This window comes from Lonchura striata, chromosome 28, assembly GCF_046129695.1.
Source record: "Lonchura striata isolate bLonStr1 chromosome 28, bLonStr1.mat, whole genome shotgun sequence".
Classification (NCBI taxonomy): domain Eukaryota; kingdom Metazoa; phylum Chordata; class Aves; order Passeriformes; family Estrildidae; genus Lonchura; species Lonchura striata.
In genome coordinates this window covers 1,711,460-1,730,327 of record NC_134630.1, presented here as the reverse complement: position 1 = coordinate 1,730,327, position 18,868 = coordinate 1,711,460, and the positions used below count along the sequence as shown (strand labels likewise).

The 18,868-nt window shown below is 47.5% G+C and overlaps 1 protein-coding gene across 1 annotated transcript; it reads left to right on the top strand.

The window, feature by feature from the left end:
- Nucleotides 1-2,893: 2,893 nt before the first annotated feature.
- RAB11B (RAB11B, member RAS oncogene family) lies at nucleotides 2,894-15,640 on the top strand. Its single transcript, XM_021528195.2, has 5 exons — nucleotides 2,894-3,023; nucleotides 8,463-8,658; nucleotides 10,424-10,617; nucleotides 12,172-12,252; nucleotides 15,005-15,640. The coding sequence occupies exons 1-5, from the start codon at nucleotides 2,984-2,986 to the stop codon at nucleotides 15,148-15,150; spliced, it is 657 nt and encodes a 218-aa protein (XP_021383870.1). The 5' UTR covers nucleotides 2,894-2,983; the 3' UTR covers nucleotides 15,151-15,640.
- Nucleotides 15,641-18,868: the final 3,228 nt, after the last annotated feature.

The following is an 18,868-nucleotide window of genomic DNA, read 5'->3' as shown; positions in this document are numbered from 1 at the left end:
AGTGGGGGGAATGGCCAGTCCCCAGCAAGGGGCTGGGACCTGGCACTGATCCTTTGCCTGACCAAGGGCTTGGGGCCCTAGGGAGCCAGATGAGGGGTGGGCAGTCACCCTGGGGCTCTGCAGGAGCTAGGAATAGGAGCCAGGCTAAATATCAGCATCAGGATGGGCACAGCCCAGAGGGGCTTTGTCTGAGATCCCTCCCCAGGGGCACCAGCTGGAGCTGTTCTGTGTCACTGCACCACAGAGGAACTGGGGTCAGGGACTGTGCTGTGGGAAACCTGGGGCTGAGCTGGTGAGAGGAGCTGGTCTGACTGGGGGACTGGGGTGTGTGGGGAGTCACACAGGACCTGTGGGGTCACTGGAGCCACTGCTGCAAAGGGACTTTGATCCCAGCAGTGCCAGTCTGGGGTGCCAGTGGGACCCCCAGAGCAGGATCTGAATGGTCTGACAGGGGAGTTTCCTTATCAGTTTGCTGACCCAGGTGGGACCTCAGGAAACTTGATGGCCTGTGTTCAATTTGAGGACATGTGGAAGGTTCTGCAATTGTATTACCCCATCAGTGACACACATCTGGTTTCGGTGAAATGACACTGATTCTCCAGTGCAAAACATACCACGAGCTGGGGGGACTCCTGGATGTGAAGAACATGGGGACTATCGGCTCATGCTTAACCCTACACTGCCCCAAGACAGCACCCCTCTTCTAACACCAAGTCAGAGTCCCTCCCCACTCCTTCAGCAATTGCTGTCTGTCACAGAGGAACAACTGGCCCAAACCATTTCTAGACAGCGTCTTTCCTAGACCACAGGTTCTATGAAATTTTGGCTTTCCTTCCCTGCTGCTTCAATTATCTGATAAGCAACAGGGATACCTGGATACCTTGGCAGTGGGATTGCAGTGTGCTTGCAGCATGCTGGTTCTCACCCATTCTCAGAGCCTGGGTCATTGACAGCCTGGGTGTCACCCAGCCAAGCTGTCAGAGGATACTGCCTCTTTGCCTGCCCCCACTAATTCATTAGCACTTATTTTTTTGGGAATGGGACCCCTTGGATACCATGGTCCCACCTGTCCAAGGTGTTCACATGTCTGGGGGAGGCTGAGAGCAGCTCAGTGCCACAGAGCCTGAATCTGTCCCTATCCTGACATTGCTCCCACTTTGAGCATATCCCAAGGCCAGTGAAAGTAAGTCCAAAGCCAGAGCTTTTTCCTCACCAATGTCTCAGTCTTGTTGCTGCTCCCTCTGTGATACTGCAGATGCACTAATCCTTTAGCTGGATAAACACTCCTCCAGGGAAGTAGGGCAGACCCATCGTGAAGAGCACAACCCAGGAGAGAAATGTGTGATGAGCAGAGCCACTTATTTGCACATCACAGAGAGAGGGAGTCACCAGTTTCCCTGCCAGGGTTTGTCCAATAACAACAAAAGATGTCAGTCCAGTAATGGGACACAAGTGTGCATAGGTTGTACGGGGTCAAGAGGAGGGGGCCACCAGGGCAGCAGGGACACCCATGGGCTCCCGGGAGGCTCCGTGAGGCTGGTCCTGCAGCCTGGACAGCGCTCCCAGGAGGAGTTGCTGCAACTCTGCCGTCGGGAAGGTGAAGGATGTCCCACAAAACCAAGGCAAAGGGTGTCCCGCCGTCACTGCCCGAGTGGCCGCAGCCTCTGGCTTTGGTCACCACTCCGCTCAGGAAACTGCCTAGAGCCGTGCCAGGAAAAAAAGGAGGAAATTATTTTCTTGAGCAATTGCATCACTGTGAGGGCATGTATTTGCCAGAACAGCCTTTTCAGCTGGTGTTTATCAGGAAGGTGGGGCCAAGAGCGCTGAGCGAAGCAGGGAGCAGCCCGAGGGGGAAGCAAGGGGGCTGGGGCGGGGGCTCCGGGTGGCAGCCGCTTGTCCTGGGGCGCTGCTGAAGGCGGCCCCCGCCGCGTTCCCCGGCTCCGGTGCTGCGCTGACCGCCGGGCCGGGCCAGTTCTCTCCCCCGCCCAGAGCTGACATCACGCCCCAGCGATCGGCGGTCACTCTCAAAAGGAGCGAAACCTCTCTCCCAGCGATCCTGCTCCAACCGGGAGAGCCCCATCCTCCCAAGGGCCACCGTCCCTCCGGTGTAATAACTCCTCCCCGGACAGACTGCCCCAGCTCCGCGTCCCGCCGCGCCCCGGCCCCCACAGTAACCCCGGCCCCCACAGTAACTCCGGCCCTCAACACTAACCCCGGCCCTCACAGTAACCCCGGCCCTCAACACTAACCCCGGCCCCCACAGTAACCCCGGCCCCCACAGTAACTCCGGCCCTCACGCCAACCCCGGCCCTCACGCCAACCCCGGCCCTCACAGTAACCCCGGCCCTCACAGTAACCCCGGCCCTCACAGTAACCCCGGCCCCCAACACTAACCCCGGCCCTCACAGTAACCCCGGCCCTCACGCCAACCCCGGCCCTCAACACCAACCCCGGCCCTCACAGTAACCCCGGCCCTCACACCAACCCCGGCCCTCACAGTAACCCCGGCCCTCACACCAACCCCGGCCCTCACAGTAACCCCGGCCCTCACACCAACCCCGGCCCTCACAGTAACCCCGGCCCTCAACACCAACCCCGGCCCTCAACACCAACCCCGGCCCTCCCGCCGGCCTGACCCCGCCCCGCCCCGCCCGCCCCGCCCCGCCCGCCCCGCCCCGCCCCGCCCCGCCCCGCCCCGCCCGCCCCGCCCCGCCCCGCCCCGCCCGCCCCGCCCCGCCCCGCCTCTCGGGGTCCCAGCTCGGGCACCCAAGCACGGCCCCCCCCAGGTGCCTCCCTTCGATTGGGCAGCGCTGCCCGACAGTCAGCGGAGTTCCCGCCGTTTATTGGCTGCTGTCGGTAGCTCTGGTGCGCCGCCCGCCTCCTGCGGCCTCTAGCGGGCGCTGATTGGGCCGTGCGGGAGCGCCCCTCCCCGGCTGGGCCGCGGTCGGTGCCGGGCAGGCAGAGGGTCGGCGCCGCCATCGCCATGGGCACCCGCGACGACGAGTACGACTATCTGTTCAAAGGTACGTGCTCAGCAGGGCCGCGGCCGCCGCGCCGCGCCGCTCTCGGCCGGGACCAGCGGTCCGCGCGGGCCCAGGGCGTCCGCCGCGGCCTTGTGGGCCCCCGGCCTGGTCTGGAGCCGGGGCAGCCCCGGGAGAGCCGCAAGGGCCTTCCCGCCCCGCCCCGCCCCGGTCCGGTCCGGTCGGCGTAGGCCGCGCGCCAGCAGCTGGGGGCCGCCGCGGCGGGGAGCGGCCGGCGCTGTGCCCGGCGGTGCCGCTGGTTGTCCGGAGATCGCCCGGTGTCGAGTCGGAGCTGCAAACCCGTAAGCTTCGATGGAGACTCCTTCGCAGGTCTCCCCTGAGCGCCGGTACTGGGAGCCTGGGACCGCAGCGGTGTTAGCTGGTTGTGCTGGAGGGTGCTCGCCGCCCCAGCCCTTTCCTGTGGCGTGTCCGGGGCTCTTGTGAGGGCTCGGTGCTGCTCCTCTTGCGCTGGCTCCGGGGGGAGCCGGGGGATGTCATCCCGCGGGATGTCTTCGGGGTTTCTGTCCCGTGGGATGTTTCCCCAGGCCGGCCTCCCGCCTGGCCAGAGGCTCAAGCTGACCGATTTCCCGGAGCAGCCCACAGCTCTGCCTGTGAGGCCCGAGGAGCAGTGCAGGTGGGTGCAGCACCTTCATTTTTGGTTTCCCAGCCTGTTTTGCACCAGATCTACTGTTGGTAGAGTGGCTGAAACCTGATTTTTATCCCAAGAGTTCACTCTTGGGAGGGGCAGTGCTAACGGTGCCATTGATGGTCTGTGAGGGCTCTGGGGGTCACTTGCTGCTGTGACAATTTCCCAGGCATTCGATGTCTTTGTATCTGGACACTCACAAGGGCAGCAGTGATTCCGAACTTGTGGACCAAAGAACAGGTAGTCATCCGTGGGAAATACTTTATAGATTTTTTTGCTTATTTGCTTTATTTGTTTTACAGAATTGGGTTGAATTTTGAAGATAATGGAGAAACAAAGCCCTTATTTCTTCTCTGCCTGTAAAGCACATGACCAGCATGTGAAAATATACTAAACACTCTGAGTCTAAAGTAGTTTCCTTTTGAAGTCTGTTTCCCAGGTGGTTTAATAGCCAGGAATCTGAAAGCCTAAAAATTGTACTTATTTTTTTCTTCCTCTGAATAGTCAGTTAGCTAGGGAGAATGCATTCATCTTTTAAAAATACTTGCTTTGAAATGCATTTTTAATATTATTTGGGATGAGACTCAACCTAAAATCATTTGGTCAGGATCTTTACTGTGATGGTTCACACTTTGTAGCACTTAGTAAAAAGTGGGTGAGAGAATTGCCCTTTTCTGCGCATCTTTTGGGAGGGGTCGTTGTGTGGATTTCTTTAAAAAAAAAAAAAAGTAGAGAAGGATTTCTTTGTAGGTTTGATTATTTATCTTTTCCTTCTGAGGCTTTTTGGGACTAGACAAAAAATAATATAAATGGGACCAAGTGTGATGAGGGCTCTGCTGTGGGACCAACTCTCCTGCCTTTTCTTTTTGCCTCCTTCAATAGTGGAATTAAACATCAAGGACAGTTGCTGTAATGATGTCCAGGACTTTGGTTGCTTTGTGGTTTAGCCCCTTCTTAGCTACATAGATGACTTTTAAACTCTGTTCTGTCAGTCTGTGTACTAGTCAGAGGTAGAAGTAATGATGTTAGAGGATCTTAGTCTGGGAAGGTTTATTTTTATTAAATTTAACGCTTGACTGTTTCCCCTGCCACCTATTTCCAAAGACCTATTTCCAAAGGACAGTATGTGGCAGGGAATGACTAACTTAAGGTTTGGGAGTGCTCTGGAAATGTGAGTGATTATAGTCAGATTTGCTCTGCTGAACTTAGTGCATCTTTGTTCCAAATTTCCCTTTTTTTTCCTGTGTGCATCCCAACAGAACTGCTTATTTTATTGATCACAACAAAATATTACTTGTTACCAAAGTGCCTGAGCCAGCCTTTGTGTGTGCAGGGCTGTGTGGGTTAGTGAGGCTGCAAAGAGCTTGTGGCTGTGCTCAGCGATGTGACCCAAGTGAAGCCAGCAGTTCTGGCCTCTATTCCCAGTTAGTTTTGTAGCAGGGATGGTGAAAAAGCAGGGACTTTTCAGGATGTGTTTTGGATGCATTGATTTGGAATTGAATTTGTGACCTTTGAAGAGCTGTTAAAAATGTTGGAAGCTTTGTACCTATTAAATGTGATCTGCACAATAATTTTGCTCTTGAGAAGACTAGCTATTATCAGTGTTTATTTTAAAAATTAAATCTGCGTTTGTGCAGATGTGTGCTGGCTCATGGAAAGGGCAAGGAAAATCAGCCATAGGGAAAAAGAATTTTGTTTTACTTCTGTGGGAATTTAGACTGCTCTGATTAGTTTCCACATAACTAAGGCTGTGGTTACTAAAAACAAATGCATATCCTATTATTCATCAATATCTGGCAACCTTATGTACTTCATATTTATCACAAACTCTGGTTAGATGGTCTCTGCTAGAGGGAGTCTTAATCTTCTTAATCACTCAAAAGTATATATTCTTTTTCCCAGATTAATAAATGAGTGTATTTACAATTCTGTCATTAAACTTGATCTGTTTATTTTCCCTTTCTTACCAATGATGTATGGCACTGGAATTTTAATTCTGACTTCAGCTTGTTTTGTGCAAGGATCTCAATATACAGGGCAGATGTTTGGGGTGGGATTGTGTGGCACAATCCTGTGCTGTACTTCTGGATGTTGTAGACACAGGAAGCAGAGTGAGGGTGGTGACTGGGTTGATGGGTGGGTAATTTGGTGGTGATACATAACCAACACAGTGGCAGGGGGTGCTGAAGGAGAGAAAACATCAGACAATGCTGAAGGAGCAGGATTCAGGATATAAACAGGACACTGTGCAAGGCTTGTCTATGTGCTTCGAGCCATCTGAAGGTGGCTGGTGCTGGTTATGGTTACTGGCTTGTGTCACTTCCAGGATCAAACCAGTGCATCTTTTCATCATCAGTGTGGCCCTTAGGGGCATTTCAAGAGCGAGTTCCTCGGTTCTGGTGAGATGGGTTTAGAGAGTATTCAGATTCCTAAGCTGTCATTTGGAACTTTTTTCCTTCTCTGTCATGACTTCTGAATTTGAATAGGCAATACTCTGTGGTGGCCTGTTACCAAATTTAGAAACTTTCCCAAGATCTAATCACTTAGTCCAGGATGTTGAAGGTCTCTTCTTGCTCAGCTCCTGTAGAAAATAAGTTTGTGGCTTCTCTCTGCATGTGGGGCCCCCAGTCTTGGCATCTTTCTCCTGAAAGTGAAAATGCCCTTTTAGTGCTCAAGATTGAGTATTAATAAGAAGCACATGGAAACTCTAGGAATGCTCTTTATTGAATTGGGATCTGGTTGCCTTCCTTTAACTTCTGAAAAATGCTCTCCTAGAAGCTCTGCTGGAATGTGGGGCAGCATGGTGAAGGGAGCCTGTGAATAACCAGCCAAAGGAGTGCAGGACTCCTGGAATTTTCTTCCAGTGACAGATGGAGTTGGAATTAATGACCTGAGAGCCAGAGCCTGGGAGATGGCTAGAACGTGGAAAGGCTGTGCTTTCTCCAGACGCAAAATCATGGGAAGATAACTTCCTTTGGAAACCAGTGGAAGCCTCAGAGGTCTTCCAATCTGGTCTAGCTTGTGTGGTGGATATTCTTACTTTTGGTATGGTCAGGGCATTGCTGTAGGATAGAGCCTATTCCAGCCAGCAGATTCCTGTGCAAGATGGGTGACCTCCGCCTGTTCTTGGAAGGTCCCATGGAATTAGTGATGAAAAACTGTTTGTCTGAAAAATAAAGCTGACAAAATCCTAGATTTAGAACTTGTAATAAAATATTTTTTTTGCTATCTGTTCTCATTCCCTAAAAAATTGTTTAGGATGTTTGCCAGGGAAGGCAGAGCACTGTGAGGAGCTGGTTTAAGTTCTCCCAGGTGGGTAGTGGTGGTGCTGGCTGCCCATTCCTGCCTGTGTTGTGTTTTGCCTGTTCAGCTGTGCTAGCACAATTGTCTGTCTGTGCTCTCAGGCACAGGAGCTGCACAGGGGCTCTCCGGCACAATGCCCCTGTGCAGCTCGGGAGCTGTTGCAGCAGAGAGCCAGGGTCCAGCAGCAGCCTGGGAATGTGCTCCAGGGGTGGAGTGGCAGTGAGCTGGAGCAGGGCACTGCCAGAGCTCCATCCTCAAACAATGGCCTGAGCAGAGAAAAGCTGTAGCAGCTCTAAAAGATAAGTATGATCCTTGGCCCTAGGAAAACACTGGTGAGCTCACATTCTGGAAGTGTGCAATGAGAAGGTTCTTCTGTAGTTGCTGGGAGGAGATCAGGAATGTTTTTTGCCCATGTCTGCTTTTCTGTAGGAAGAGCAGACCATATGAATGAGGAAGATCAGCAAATCTGTACTTACAACTGGAGTAGGAAATATTCCCAAGGTTAAAGAAGCTCACAGAGGCTGGCTGCCTTTCTTCCTTTTGGTTGAGCCAGGACACTTGAATTCCAAAGGGTATGTGATAAGAGTGTTTGCTAGAGGAAGAGAGCATGGCTCAGCTGTTTCAACTGTGTTTTTCTCAGTTGTTTCTTGCTCTCATCTGCAAGTCAAAAAGTAGAGGGAACCTCTATGCTGGGAACCTCTAATGCTGCAAGATGTACCTTTGTTTTCACAATTCCTTTCAGGAAAGCTGGGCTTTGTGTGCTGAAGAGCTCTCTGCACTTACATTTTTCTGTTATCATGGCAACACCATGTGTGGAGGCAGAGGTTCCTAGCTCATCTCTTACTTCTCATGCAGTCTCCTACAACTTGTTTTGCTGGATGAAGTTCTGCTTTGCTTTGTATCTTTTTTTTGTAGTACCAAATGTCTCCTGATTTCACCCTTTTGTAGTGAACATATTCATTAATTAAATTATTGAAATGAAACACCCTATATGATTTCAACAGGGACTGCAAATAATTGTTTACTTACCAGTTTTTGGTTTTTTTAATAAAAATAGAGTATACTTACCCTGTACAAAGGCTTTTGTTGGGCAGACAGGTAGCCTGTTGCCATGTTCTTGGCTGTAGTGTTTCTTAAAATGTGGGTTGTAGCCTTCCTGTGCCAAAGGTTGAGTGTGTGACGGGCATGTCTTACCTCTGCCTGCTGCAGTGGCTGGGGCTTCCAAAGCACTGTTTGACTTTAACAGTTGCTCTAGCAATTTCTCATTTTCACCTCTGAGGACTGGGCAGCTACTCACCACAAAACAGTTTGGGGCTCTTCTGGGGTTGGAGAAGCAAGCTGTGCGTAGTAAAGACTGTGGTATTGTTTACGTTGTTTCTCCTGTGTTATCTGACTGTACATTTCTGGTGGATGCTGCTCACCAGGCTGCACTGTAGCTTGGGGTCAGTGCTGGTATGAGAAATTAATTGTGAAAATAATGTCTTTCCTTTCAGTTGTGTTGATTGGAGACTCTGGAGTTGGGAAAAGTAATCTTCTGTCACGTTTCACACGCAATGAGTTCAATCTGGAAAGTAAGAGCACCATTGGGGTGGAATTTGCCACCAGGAGCATACAGGTGGATGGGAAGACGATAAAAGCCCAGATCTGGGATACTGCAGGCCAGGAGCGATACCGTGCGATTACCTCAGCGTGAGTACTCTGTCTTTGCTCAACAGAATTCTAGCAGAGATGCTGCAGATAAATGTTTGGGTAGAAAGTGAAACATACTTGGCACACATGATAAAGTCATTGTGACAGACTTCAGTGTGGATCCAAGTTATAAGATAGCAAATTCTTTTGTGTTCCCTAGAATTAATATAATAGAAGTACTTTTTAGATTCTCATGTTACTGTTATAGAAACAAATGGCAGCTTAAATCAAAACTGTGGGAAATTCTGTTTGAGTTTTGGGATTTGGTTTTTGTCTGTGCTGAATGTGCTGTGTTTGTTATGTGGAGTGAGTATCTTTTCAGATGGAAGCTGGGTACTATTGCTATCAAGTTTTGGTCTAGGTATGGTGGCTTACTGTAACACCCATGGCTTCTGGTCTCAGTTGCCTCCTCAGTCTTGACATTTGAGGGTATTTTTAGGAAAACTTGCAGCCACAAAGTCCCTTGAAATCTCAATGACTTTGAATTAGTCACAGCCCTGAAAATTAGGTCAATGAGTGCAGCCATTGAATAGGCTGGAAGTAGGAAGGCAACAATGATTGTGCTGGCATAGGCATTAGGCATAATCCCTGGAGGTGAGAAGCTTTTTCACCTATGGCACCTTGTTAATCCACAGAGTGGCTTGAGGTGTACCTGTTTCTATGCTGGCAAAAGTATCTTGCAGAGGATAAAGAGCAAACCCTTTGGTCAGGCCTGGTTTTCCAGAGCATTTTTTGATCAGTGAGTTGATTTTTTGTTATGTTACAGATGTGTATCAGTTTATAAAGGTAAAAACATGTTTCTGAGTCATGCACAGGTTGAGCCATTAAACTCAAGGTAAGGGGATGGGAGAAAACCAGGAGACCCTGAAGCCCAAAGGCAGCAGTCTATAGGGAAAGGGATGCAGAAGCTGCTGTAAAAACTGCTCGTCTAGTCTGGGTCAACAGCAACAGGTTTTGCTGCTGGGAGCTAGTGCAGCTGCAGTCCTGTGATCCTGCCTCTCCTTTGTGCTTGGCACTAACTGCTGCTTGACACATCACTCAGCCAGTTCAGCCTGCTCGGCCAGCAGAACACCAAACATCAGGGAAAAGAGAATGTTTTCTGCTGACTTGGTGCCCTGACTCAGTTCTACAACATGTCAGACAGGTGCTGGCAGAACTGAGGAGAAATGGTAGGATTGTGTGGAAGAGAGATATGGATATTACTGGATTGCTGATACAGAGTGGCTTGTGCTGGGCTGAGCCCTTGGCTTGTGTTGAACTGGGCCCAAACCTGCACTGAGGGGGCAAACTCTGTTCTTGTGGATATCCACTATCCTGGTGGACAGTAACAATATAGCCCAGAGTCCCCTCTTTAATTTGTAGGAGGGGCGGGAGATAGTTGAAGGATCAGGAACAAATAGTGACATTTTATTAAGGGCTATTTTCCTAGTAGAAAGGTAAGTTGTAACTTCACAAAAACCTCCCAGCTGTACTGATTCTGCAATGAGTTTTCCTATGCACAGCTGGAGCAGACAGGACATTTTCAGTCCTGGTTTCTGGAGGCTCTCCAGCATTTTGTTACACACACTGGAGTTTCTTAGAAATGCTATTAGAAAAAAACCCTGCATTTGGAACTTGGTTTTAGGCTTCAAAACCACTCCAACAGCAGTATCTGCATCAGCACAACTTTCTCCAAATGGAGAGCATTAAAGAAGCGCTAGATGGCCTGTTTGTTGGTGTGGCTGAGACAGAGCTCTCGATGAAGGGCTGTGCCTCATGGTTTCAGATATTACCGTGGTGCTGTTGGGGCTCTGCTTGTCTATGACATTGCCAAACACCTCACCTATGAGAACGTGGAGCGCTGGCTGAAGGAGCTGCGAGACCACGCTGACAACAACATCGTGATCATGCTGGTGGGCAACAAGAGCGACCTGCGCCACCTCCGCGCCGTGCCCACTGACGAGGCCAGGGCCTTCGCAGGTTTGGACCGGGGCTCCGGGCTGGGGGATGGTGCCTGCTGTGATCACACTGGCTCAACTCTCACCTCAAGTTTCAGTTTGAGCCCTAAAAAAAGACATTTAGGGTGTTTTGTTGTTTTAGGGTTTTTTTATATTGAAATATCTTGACTTAGTAACTAGCATGTGTGGATTGTTTGGGTTTTTTTGGAGAATTTTCTTTGCCATTTTTAGTTTGCAGTTTTCTGTTGTTTTTTATATCTAGTGGTGGTACATGTTTTTGAAACACTGTTCTTGAGCTGCCTGATAGCCGAAGAATAAACGCTTCTTCTAACAAGGCTAGAAACAGTAAGCAATATTTAGAAGAGAAAATATCACAATAAAAATAAAAAAATATTGCAATACAAAATGTCCATCCTTCCTTCCTAGAGACCTGCTTCTACTGTGTAGATATCAATGTGGACAGCTACAAATGAATGCTGAACCTTCTTTTAATCGGGTGGCTGCTGCTCTAGAGCACTGATGCATGTAGTAGTGTCATCTAGTCTCACTTAAATGTAGCGGTCATCAGACTTGAGAATTATCATTTGTTAGGAGAAGTCAAGTGGGTTATGTAAGATGCTACCACTACATTCCTTTTCACTTCCTTACCTGGTAGAGCACTGGTCAGATATGCTTTTGTTCTGAAAGACCTGGAGACATTTATCTTTTGTGTGGCTGTCAAGCTTGGAGGTGGAATGTAAATGTACAACTTCTAAAATACCTCTAGAAATATTACCAAGGCTTGCTTATACACACTTTCTGAAGTTTGCTGGTAAGCAAGTACCCAGAGGGTAATAAAGCCACTTTAAATTTTCAGATTAAGGAGAAGTGACATTTATCTAAGAGAAGCAAAACAAGTTGGTGGGTGCCCCAGATAGTCTCTTATTTTGGTCACTTCGTTCAGCTTCTTCCTTTTTGTCCCTGGACTTCCTCCTAAGTCTGTTTAAAAATTGCTAGTGGTGGCCTAATTGTTGCTGTTTAAGCTCCATTACTGAAATTTGCTTATTCCTGGGCAGGTGATACAGAACCATTCTAGGTATGATATTTGAGTGTTAATCACTTTCTTTTTTAATAATAATAGTAATATTTAAAAACTGCATTGTAAGAGGAAAGAAGAAAAAAAGACTGTCTTTTTCAGGGGTCATTGTTACTTGAAAGTGGGGTCTGATTAGGAAAGTATAGGTCTGTTGATCTTCTTGGGGTTGCAGAGGAGAATTGTGTCTCTGTAGCAGCTGATGTGCTTTTGCTGGGGCTCTTGCTCAAGATACCTCTGGGTGTGATCTGTAGCCAGAAGAGAATGGTATTTTGTGGTGTTTGACTGAGCAAGGGCTGCGGTGAGGAAAATATTCTTGCACTTTGGGCAAAGGAAATGTTGCAGAACTCCAGAGCCAAGGTGTTCCTTGTGCAGCAAGGAAAAGAAAAAGATATTACTGTGCCCTGGCTGGTTTGGCCTAAAACAAAAGTTAAAAACCTCAACGTAAATATGAAATAAAGTGTTATTAATTTTTTTAACTGAACTACTTCTTATTTATTACAGAAAAAAATAACTTATCTTTTATTGAAACATCTGCTCTGGACTCTACAAATGTAGAAGAAGCCTTCAAGAACATCCTTACAGGTATGGTTTGTTATGGATTCAGTGGAGCAGCTGAGGTGGTGGATCTTCTTCATGGGCACCTTTTGGAGTTTTCTGGAATGTTTTAGGAATGAGTTTTGGGAACAATGGTTAGTTTGCAAGCTTTCTAATCTTACCTTTGTGTTCTGCTTCCCACCCCATACATCCCTTTCTGTCCCAGGTGAGGGTTTCTGTCTCCTGGAGGTCTCCATCTCCTGATGTTCCATAAGTTCAAGCTATTGCAATAGCACTGTTGTAAAGGAATTAGTAACTGTGCTTCTGTGCCTGCGCAAAATCTTGGCAGTGAAGCCTCTGCCATGCTGGAAGTTAAATGTTGCAGTGTCATCTCTTGCACCAAAGCAGGCTGGTACCTTTTTCAGACTACTGAACTCTTGTTCTCAGCTGATAGCAAAGGTGGTGACTGCCCTGCACCAACAGCATCTTCTGCAGAAAAGGACCTGGGGATTCTGATGGATATCAAGTTGACAGTGAGCCGTGGGCAGGGACACCTCCCACTATCCAAGGTTGCTCCAAGCCCTGTCCAGCCTGGCCTTGGACACTTCCAGGAATCCAGGGGCAGCCACAGCCACTCTGGGTACCCTGTGCCAGGGCCTCCCCACCCTCACAGCAAAGAATTTCTTCCCACTATCCCATCCCATCTAACCCTGTTCCTCTGGCAGTAGAAAAACCTTCCACTTGTTCTGTACCTCCAGGCCCTTGTCCAAAGTCCCTCTCCAGCTCCCTTGGCAGTCTGTAGATGTTGGTAGTCTGTGTTAAGAGCCTCCTCAGAGCCTTTTCTTCTCCAGACTGAACAACCCCAATTCTGACTCCAAGGTGTCCAAGAAGAGGCAGATAGGAAGCTATCTCTCTAGGTAGAAGCCTGACAGGTGAGGAATGGGTTGTATTTGGTGCCCAGCAGATCTGTGTTACTAGAGAGCCACTACTGTAGTATCTGGAGTGTGAGGCAGAGCCGACTGCCCAGAGCTGGAGCTGGGCCGCTCTCGCACTGTGTAGCAGATTCGTGGCTGATCTGAGACACTTGGCTGGATTTGAGGCAATTTCCCTGGCACTTTGAGACAGTATTTTTTATTGTAGTGCTCTGAGTGTAGGTCACCATCCATCCTGTCTTCCCTTGCAGTGTTGTCCTGAGACAGACCCTGGTTAGAAATGCTGGCCTGAGGCCACTCTGGGAGAGCCACAGTGCTGTAACAACTCAAGCTGAGGTCAGGCCCAGGCAAACTGAACTCAAGCCCCTTTCTCTCACAGCACCCTGGGCTCCTAAAAGTGTTGAGATTGTCTGGTCAGGTAGCATAAGCACATGGATGAGAAGACTGAGGAGTCCTGAAAAGGCTTTTCCTAAAGTGATTACACCTGTGGGAGAATCATCTTTCTAAGAGATGAGAAGGAACCGAGAAAAATGTGCTGTGTAGAGTAGTGAGTTGGGACCCATCACAAGGGACTTGGTGGAGGGAAGAGAGTGGGAACAGCAGGACGGGGGCTTCCCTACTGGCCACGTGTTTGAGGAATCTTAACAACTGGAAGAAAAAAAAGCCCACAAAACACCCCAAAGAGCTGCTGCCCCAAAGCAAAGGGTGTCAAAAGGGGGCTTGGCAACCACTCTGAACAGCTCTAATTCAAATACAGTACTGAGCAGGAAAGAAAACGGTGTGACAGCCTCTGAATAACCTTCCTCCTCCCTTGCAGCAAAGATCTGTAGGTAGCAAGTGGCAGCAAGATTGGCTTTGAGTTAAAGGTTTCCATTTTAAACAACATAAATAAGTGCAGATTCTTAAAAAGGAAAAAAACCACCAAAAAAACCTAACAAAAAATCCCCATAAACAAGCCCTACACAGTCCTCTGTGATTTTTAATCCTTACTAAAGGCTTTGGGTGTTCCTCTTTTGGGGTTGTGGCTGTATGAATGTGATCGTAATATTTACCACAGACTTCCAGGGAAGTACTTGCCCTTTTCCTGTTTCACAATGGGTGGAAGTTGGAACAAGGGCTTATAGTCAGTGAAATAAGTAACTTTAAAACCTTTCCACTTATAAGACTTCTGCTAAGTATGCAGTTGAAACAGTTTGTTTGTGAAAGCTTTTAATTTGGTAGTCTCTCTCCAGTTATAGCTTTGTGGATCTGTGTGCTTTCAAGCATTAAGTTAGTTTGCGTCAAATAAATTCATTTGGAGAAGCATGGCACTTTATGGACCCATGCAGCTTTTACTGTCATAGCTAGGAAAACTGATGTGTTGCAGAGAGGAGCATTGCTGTTACTTGGTGGTAGCAGATTGCTGGGATTGGAGGTAGGCATCATGTAACCTGTTGCTGCTGTGAAGGTTTCCTGGCATCCTGGTGCTTGGTGCTACTAGAGTATGCTGGCCACTCTTTTTAATCACAAAGACGATGATTCCGTGTTTTAGAAATGACCATTCCTGCTCCTTTCCCATTAAAAACCCCTTTTAATAATCCCCATTTTCATGGAGTAATTGAAAAAGAACAGGATAGGAAATGCTGTTGTGGAAGGCAGTGAGGACTCTTGTCTTAATAACTGTTCCAGACAGAGCTGGTGTATTCATTCCAGAACTGGAATGCCAGCCAGATATTACATGCCACATCTGTTTAGCCTAGATTCCCATTTAGAGCCCTGTAATTAAATCTTCTCCTTCTTGGGTTCTGGCACGTTCTTGGACAGTTTGCTTGGCCCCGTGCCCGTGGGAGGCCGTGGCCCTGGGCTCTGACCGTGTGCTCTCCTTGCAGAAATCTACCGCATCGTGTCGCAGAAGCAAATCGCCGACCGGTCTGCGCACGATGAGTCTCCTGGCAACAACGTCGTTGATATCAGCGTCCCGCCAACCACCGATGGACAGAAATCCAACAAACTCCAGTGCTGTCAGAACCTGTGACCTTCTCTAGATGACTCTTGTGCCCTTCACTTTGTCTGTGCTTCATTTAGAAACTTGTGTGCACTTCCTAACTCCCGTGATTCAGTGACTCCCTCCTCCCTCCTTTATTCCATTCCCAAATCTCCCCTCTCATAGTAGAGCTTTAATTGTAGGGCTAACATCCCCCTCCCTCTGAAACCCCTTCCATGTGGTGACTTCTGGGCTTGAAATGTAGTCACTGATCTGATAGACATGTTTGTGTTGGAACATCTGCTGCTGGATATTATCCCATGAAACACTCTTAACAAATAGGCTTGTTTTGGTTTTCTAGGGTTTTTTTTCAGTTTGGTTTTGTTGTTGTTTTCTGGGAGGGGAACAATGGGACTTGACTCTACCAGTTGAAGAAATAACTATATTTAGGTGACAAGGTTTTTCCTCCCATAGTCAGATATCTCTTTTTCTTGTGTTTCTGTAAACATGGGGGAGAAATTAAACTAGCTATCCTGCCAAATGCTCTGTTTTCTGTCCTGATGAAGTTTCACAGTGAGGATTTTAGTGGCTGCACACACATAAGAAAGTTGTTGAAAATAACATTACTTATTCTGTAATTACCCCTAATACAGTTAGTCTGGCTGTGTAGTTTACTGTTTCCTGCTTGGGAAATCTTTCTCTATTCTTGTTTTATTTGGGAACAATGAAATATATCTGCATTGCTTTCTCTGCCACCATGAATGCCTGTGCAGGCTTTATGAAGTGGTATAATATTTATTCATGGCTTATGTTAATCAATTCACATTATTGTACAGTAAGTGCCAGCATATTGATTTCAGAAACCTTTTGCAGCCTGTACAAGTAGGCTTCTTTTGTACTGTAGGTAGTGTCTGAAAGCAGGATCTGCTCTAGTTCAAGGGGTTTTTTTTGCATGCTGCTTTTTCTCTAGATCTCTCCTGCCCCTGTCTGAGTGAGTGAGGCAATATTTTCATGTCACATATATACCTGCACTTGTAAGGGTTTTGGTTGTTGTAGAGAAACACAATACTTTATACATTTTGTAAAACTTCCGCAGATCCATAGTATCTGGAACTTTCTCTTCATGATATTTCACTATTGACCTCTACTAAAAATGCAAAATATTAGGATTTCACATAATAACTACTAACCTGTTGTTTTCTTCTTACTGTTTTACTGAACTGCAGACTGTAATTCTTAAATGATTGTACTTCACTGATGTAACAGATTTGTCATCAGCAGGGCTAACTACTCTAATTCTTTGTTGTGCTGAATGGGAAGAATGTTACCACAACTTTGTGTAGTCAGTCTCTTGCTTGCTTGTGCAAATCTCTGATGGCTTTTCATCACTCACTAGCTCTTGCATACTTGTATCCCCTCCGGTATCTGCTGAATGTTCAGATGGCAAATACTGGGTGAAATGATCTAAAGGAAGAGCTGGAGACCATCTGCTGCTCTCCAAAGGCTTGTGGAGCCATTTGCAGTGAGTTTTTGCTCTGTATTCTGAGCCTGTACCTCACTGGATGAATCCCAGCTGCATATTAGTGAGTTGATTTTTCTTCACTGATACACAAAGCAAATATGAAACTGTGAATTGTGCTTGAAGAGGAAGTCTGACATTCCAGTCTCAACTGTTCTGTCTGGTTATGTAATAAAATTAAGGGCAGTTAACTCTGATGGCTTTTCTTTTATAAGATTTTCAGACCAATGCCTTTAATTTTGTACTGTATGCGCTGAGAGGGCTCCAGCTCCCAGCGCAGGATGCGCGTGGTGCCTGGCACTTTCACTCTTCATCTTTGTTTAGAGGTTACATTCAAGGTGAAAGGGTGCATGCTTGCAGCCTGATCCCATTGAATCAGGCTATGAACCCCTCAGTAGGCATCACAGGGCTCTGTCCTTAGGGTGTTCCACTGCAGGAAACACTTTCAACACTTGGTATTTGCTTCACTAGCATTCTGTTGAGAGAAGGTAGGAACTGGGATGTTTCCTTTTTGGTGGTCCAAGACCAGAACATAATGTGCAGTCAGTGTTCAGACAGCTGGCAATGAGAGAATGGAAAATTCTGAAGTATTAAAAATGCTTCATTTGAAAACAAGTGGACACAAGTGGAGCTGGGCTCCTTAATTTTTGAACAAATATTATATAAAGAAATCAGTTGGATAGCATGTACCTGTTAAGACTAATTAATTCAGGGTGATGTATTAACATGCTTACTCTGCAAGTCCTGCTCTTAACACAAAGTTTCTAGAATCAGTCTGGCCTGGTGTAAGAAGCCAAGAAACAGTTTAGTCACTTGCTTGTCTCTTCAAAGATTGTCTTTAGTCTTTGACTTTGTGGAAGGCTCGAAACTTCGCTGCAGAGTCCTAATGAGAGGTCAGTGTCTAGGGCTTAAGTGCAGTTAAATTTATGGGTATTGAAGAGCTCTTGAACAAGTGCATTGTCCAAAGCCCCTCAGCACTGGTGGACCTTGGACCATTCTATAGTGTTGTGTGACAGGGAAGGGCTCCTGCCCTTTGCTGGGGCACGCAGGGGGAGTTGGTGTGTGCATATGCGCACCCATGTAGCTCCTGAGAGCACTGGGAACGGGGTGGGGGTTTTCATCTGCTGTGGTCCCTCAGTATGACACAAGGTTCTTTTCCAGGCTGCTGTGCTGCTCTCCAGGCAAAGATACAGCCCTTCTGTGGGTCTGAGGTGCTAGACTAAGCACGGGGCTGTTTGTGACAGTAGAAAAAGGACAGTGGATCAGTTCTGCCAGGTTAGGCCACCTTCCTCTATGCAGACTGGGGAAAAGGCTTGTGATCTGGGATTCCTGGTGTTCTGATGAAACATTGTGCACTCCTTAGAAACTGCAGCCACAACCCAACCCACTACTGTGCTGGAATTACTTAGGGGAAGACTTGGAGGAATCCTGAGGAAGCTGGAAATGCTGAAGAGCTGTCTGACATTCAGAAAAGCTCTCCAGTAACCCAGACTCCTTAAGCCTGCTTTCCTGATGTGGAAGTTACAGACTGCATGTAACCTCAACTTGACTGCTTCATCCCATGGCTTTGCTGGCTGTGTGTCTCTCAGTTTTACTGTCAGAAAAAAAAAAAAAAGGTTACAGCTCTCTTCCATCTTCACCAAGGGTTTTGAGGGCTAAGTTTGGCTTTTGTAAACTTCTGATAACAGGAAAGCTGCCTGTGGAAAGAACAAATGTGTGCTTTGCTTGCTTTACTTGGATGTTGAGGCTGACTTTCCTTTAACTGTTGAAAACACTACAAAGCCCTGATTACTGTTACCTGTGTCAGTAACGCAACCATCAGAACCTCCTGCTGATGTCTTGAACAGCTCCTTTAATGCAGAATTAGGTAGGAGTCTGTTGTGCTGCCTCTCCTCTTACTGATGGGAAGGATGTTGGCCAAAATGCATACATAAAAGTGACTTGGTCCTGAGCACACAAACAGCGAATTGGTAAAATAAATTTATTGGACAGATCAGATCCGTCCAGTCTCTTTTCCTGAAGAGTCAGTGCTTACAGGCAGGGGAGTTAGTCTGGGGTTTTCACTGAAGCCTGCACAGAATAAGGAGTTTTGGTTCCTAGGAAAGTTTTAAAGCTCCATATCTGTATAAATGTAAAAATCCAGTTGATGGGTTACTGCTTGCTGCTTGGTTAAAAATATTTCATTGTGTGTTATGGAGGCCATCTCTGTGGGGCCAGAGATGCCCCCATTTGGGTGCTGTTCTGTGACTC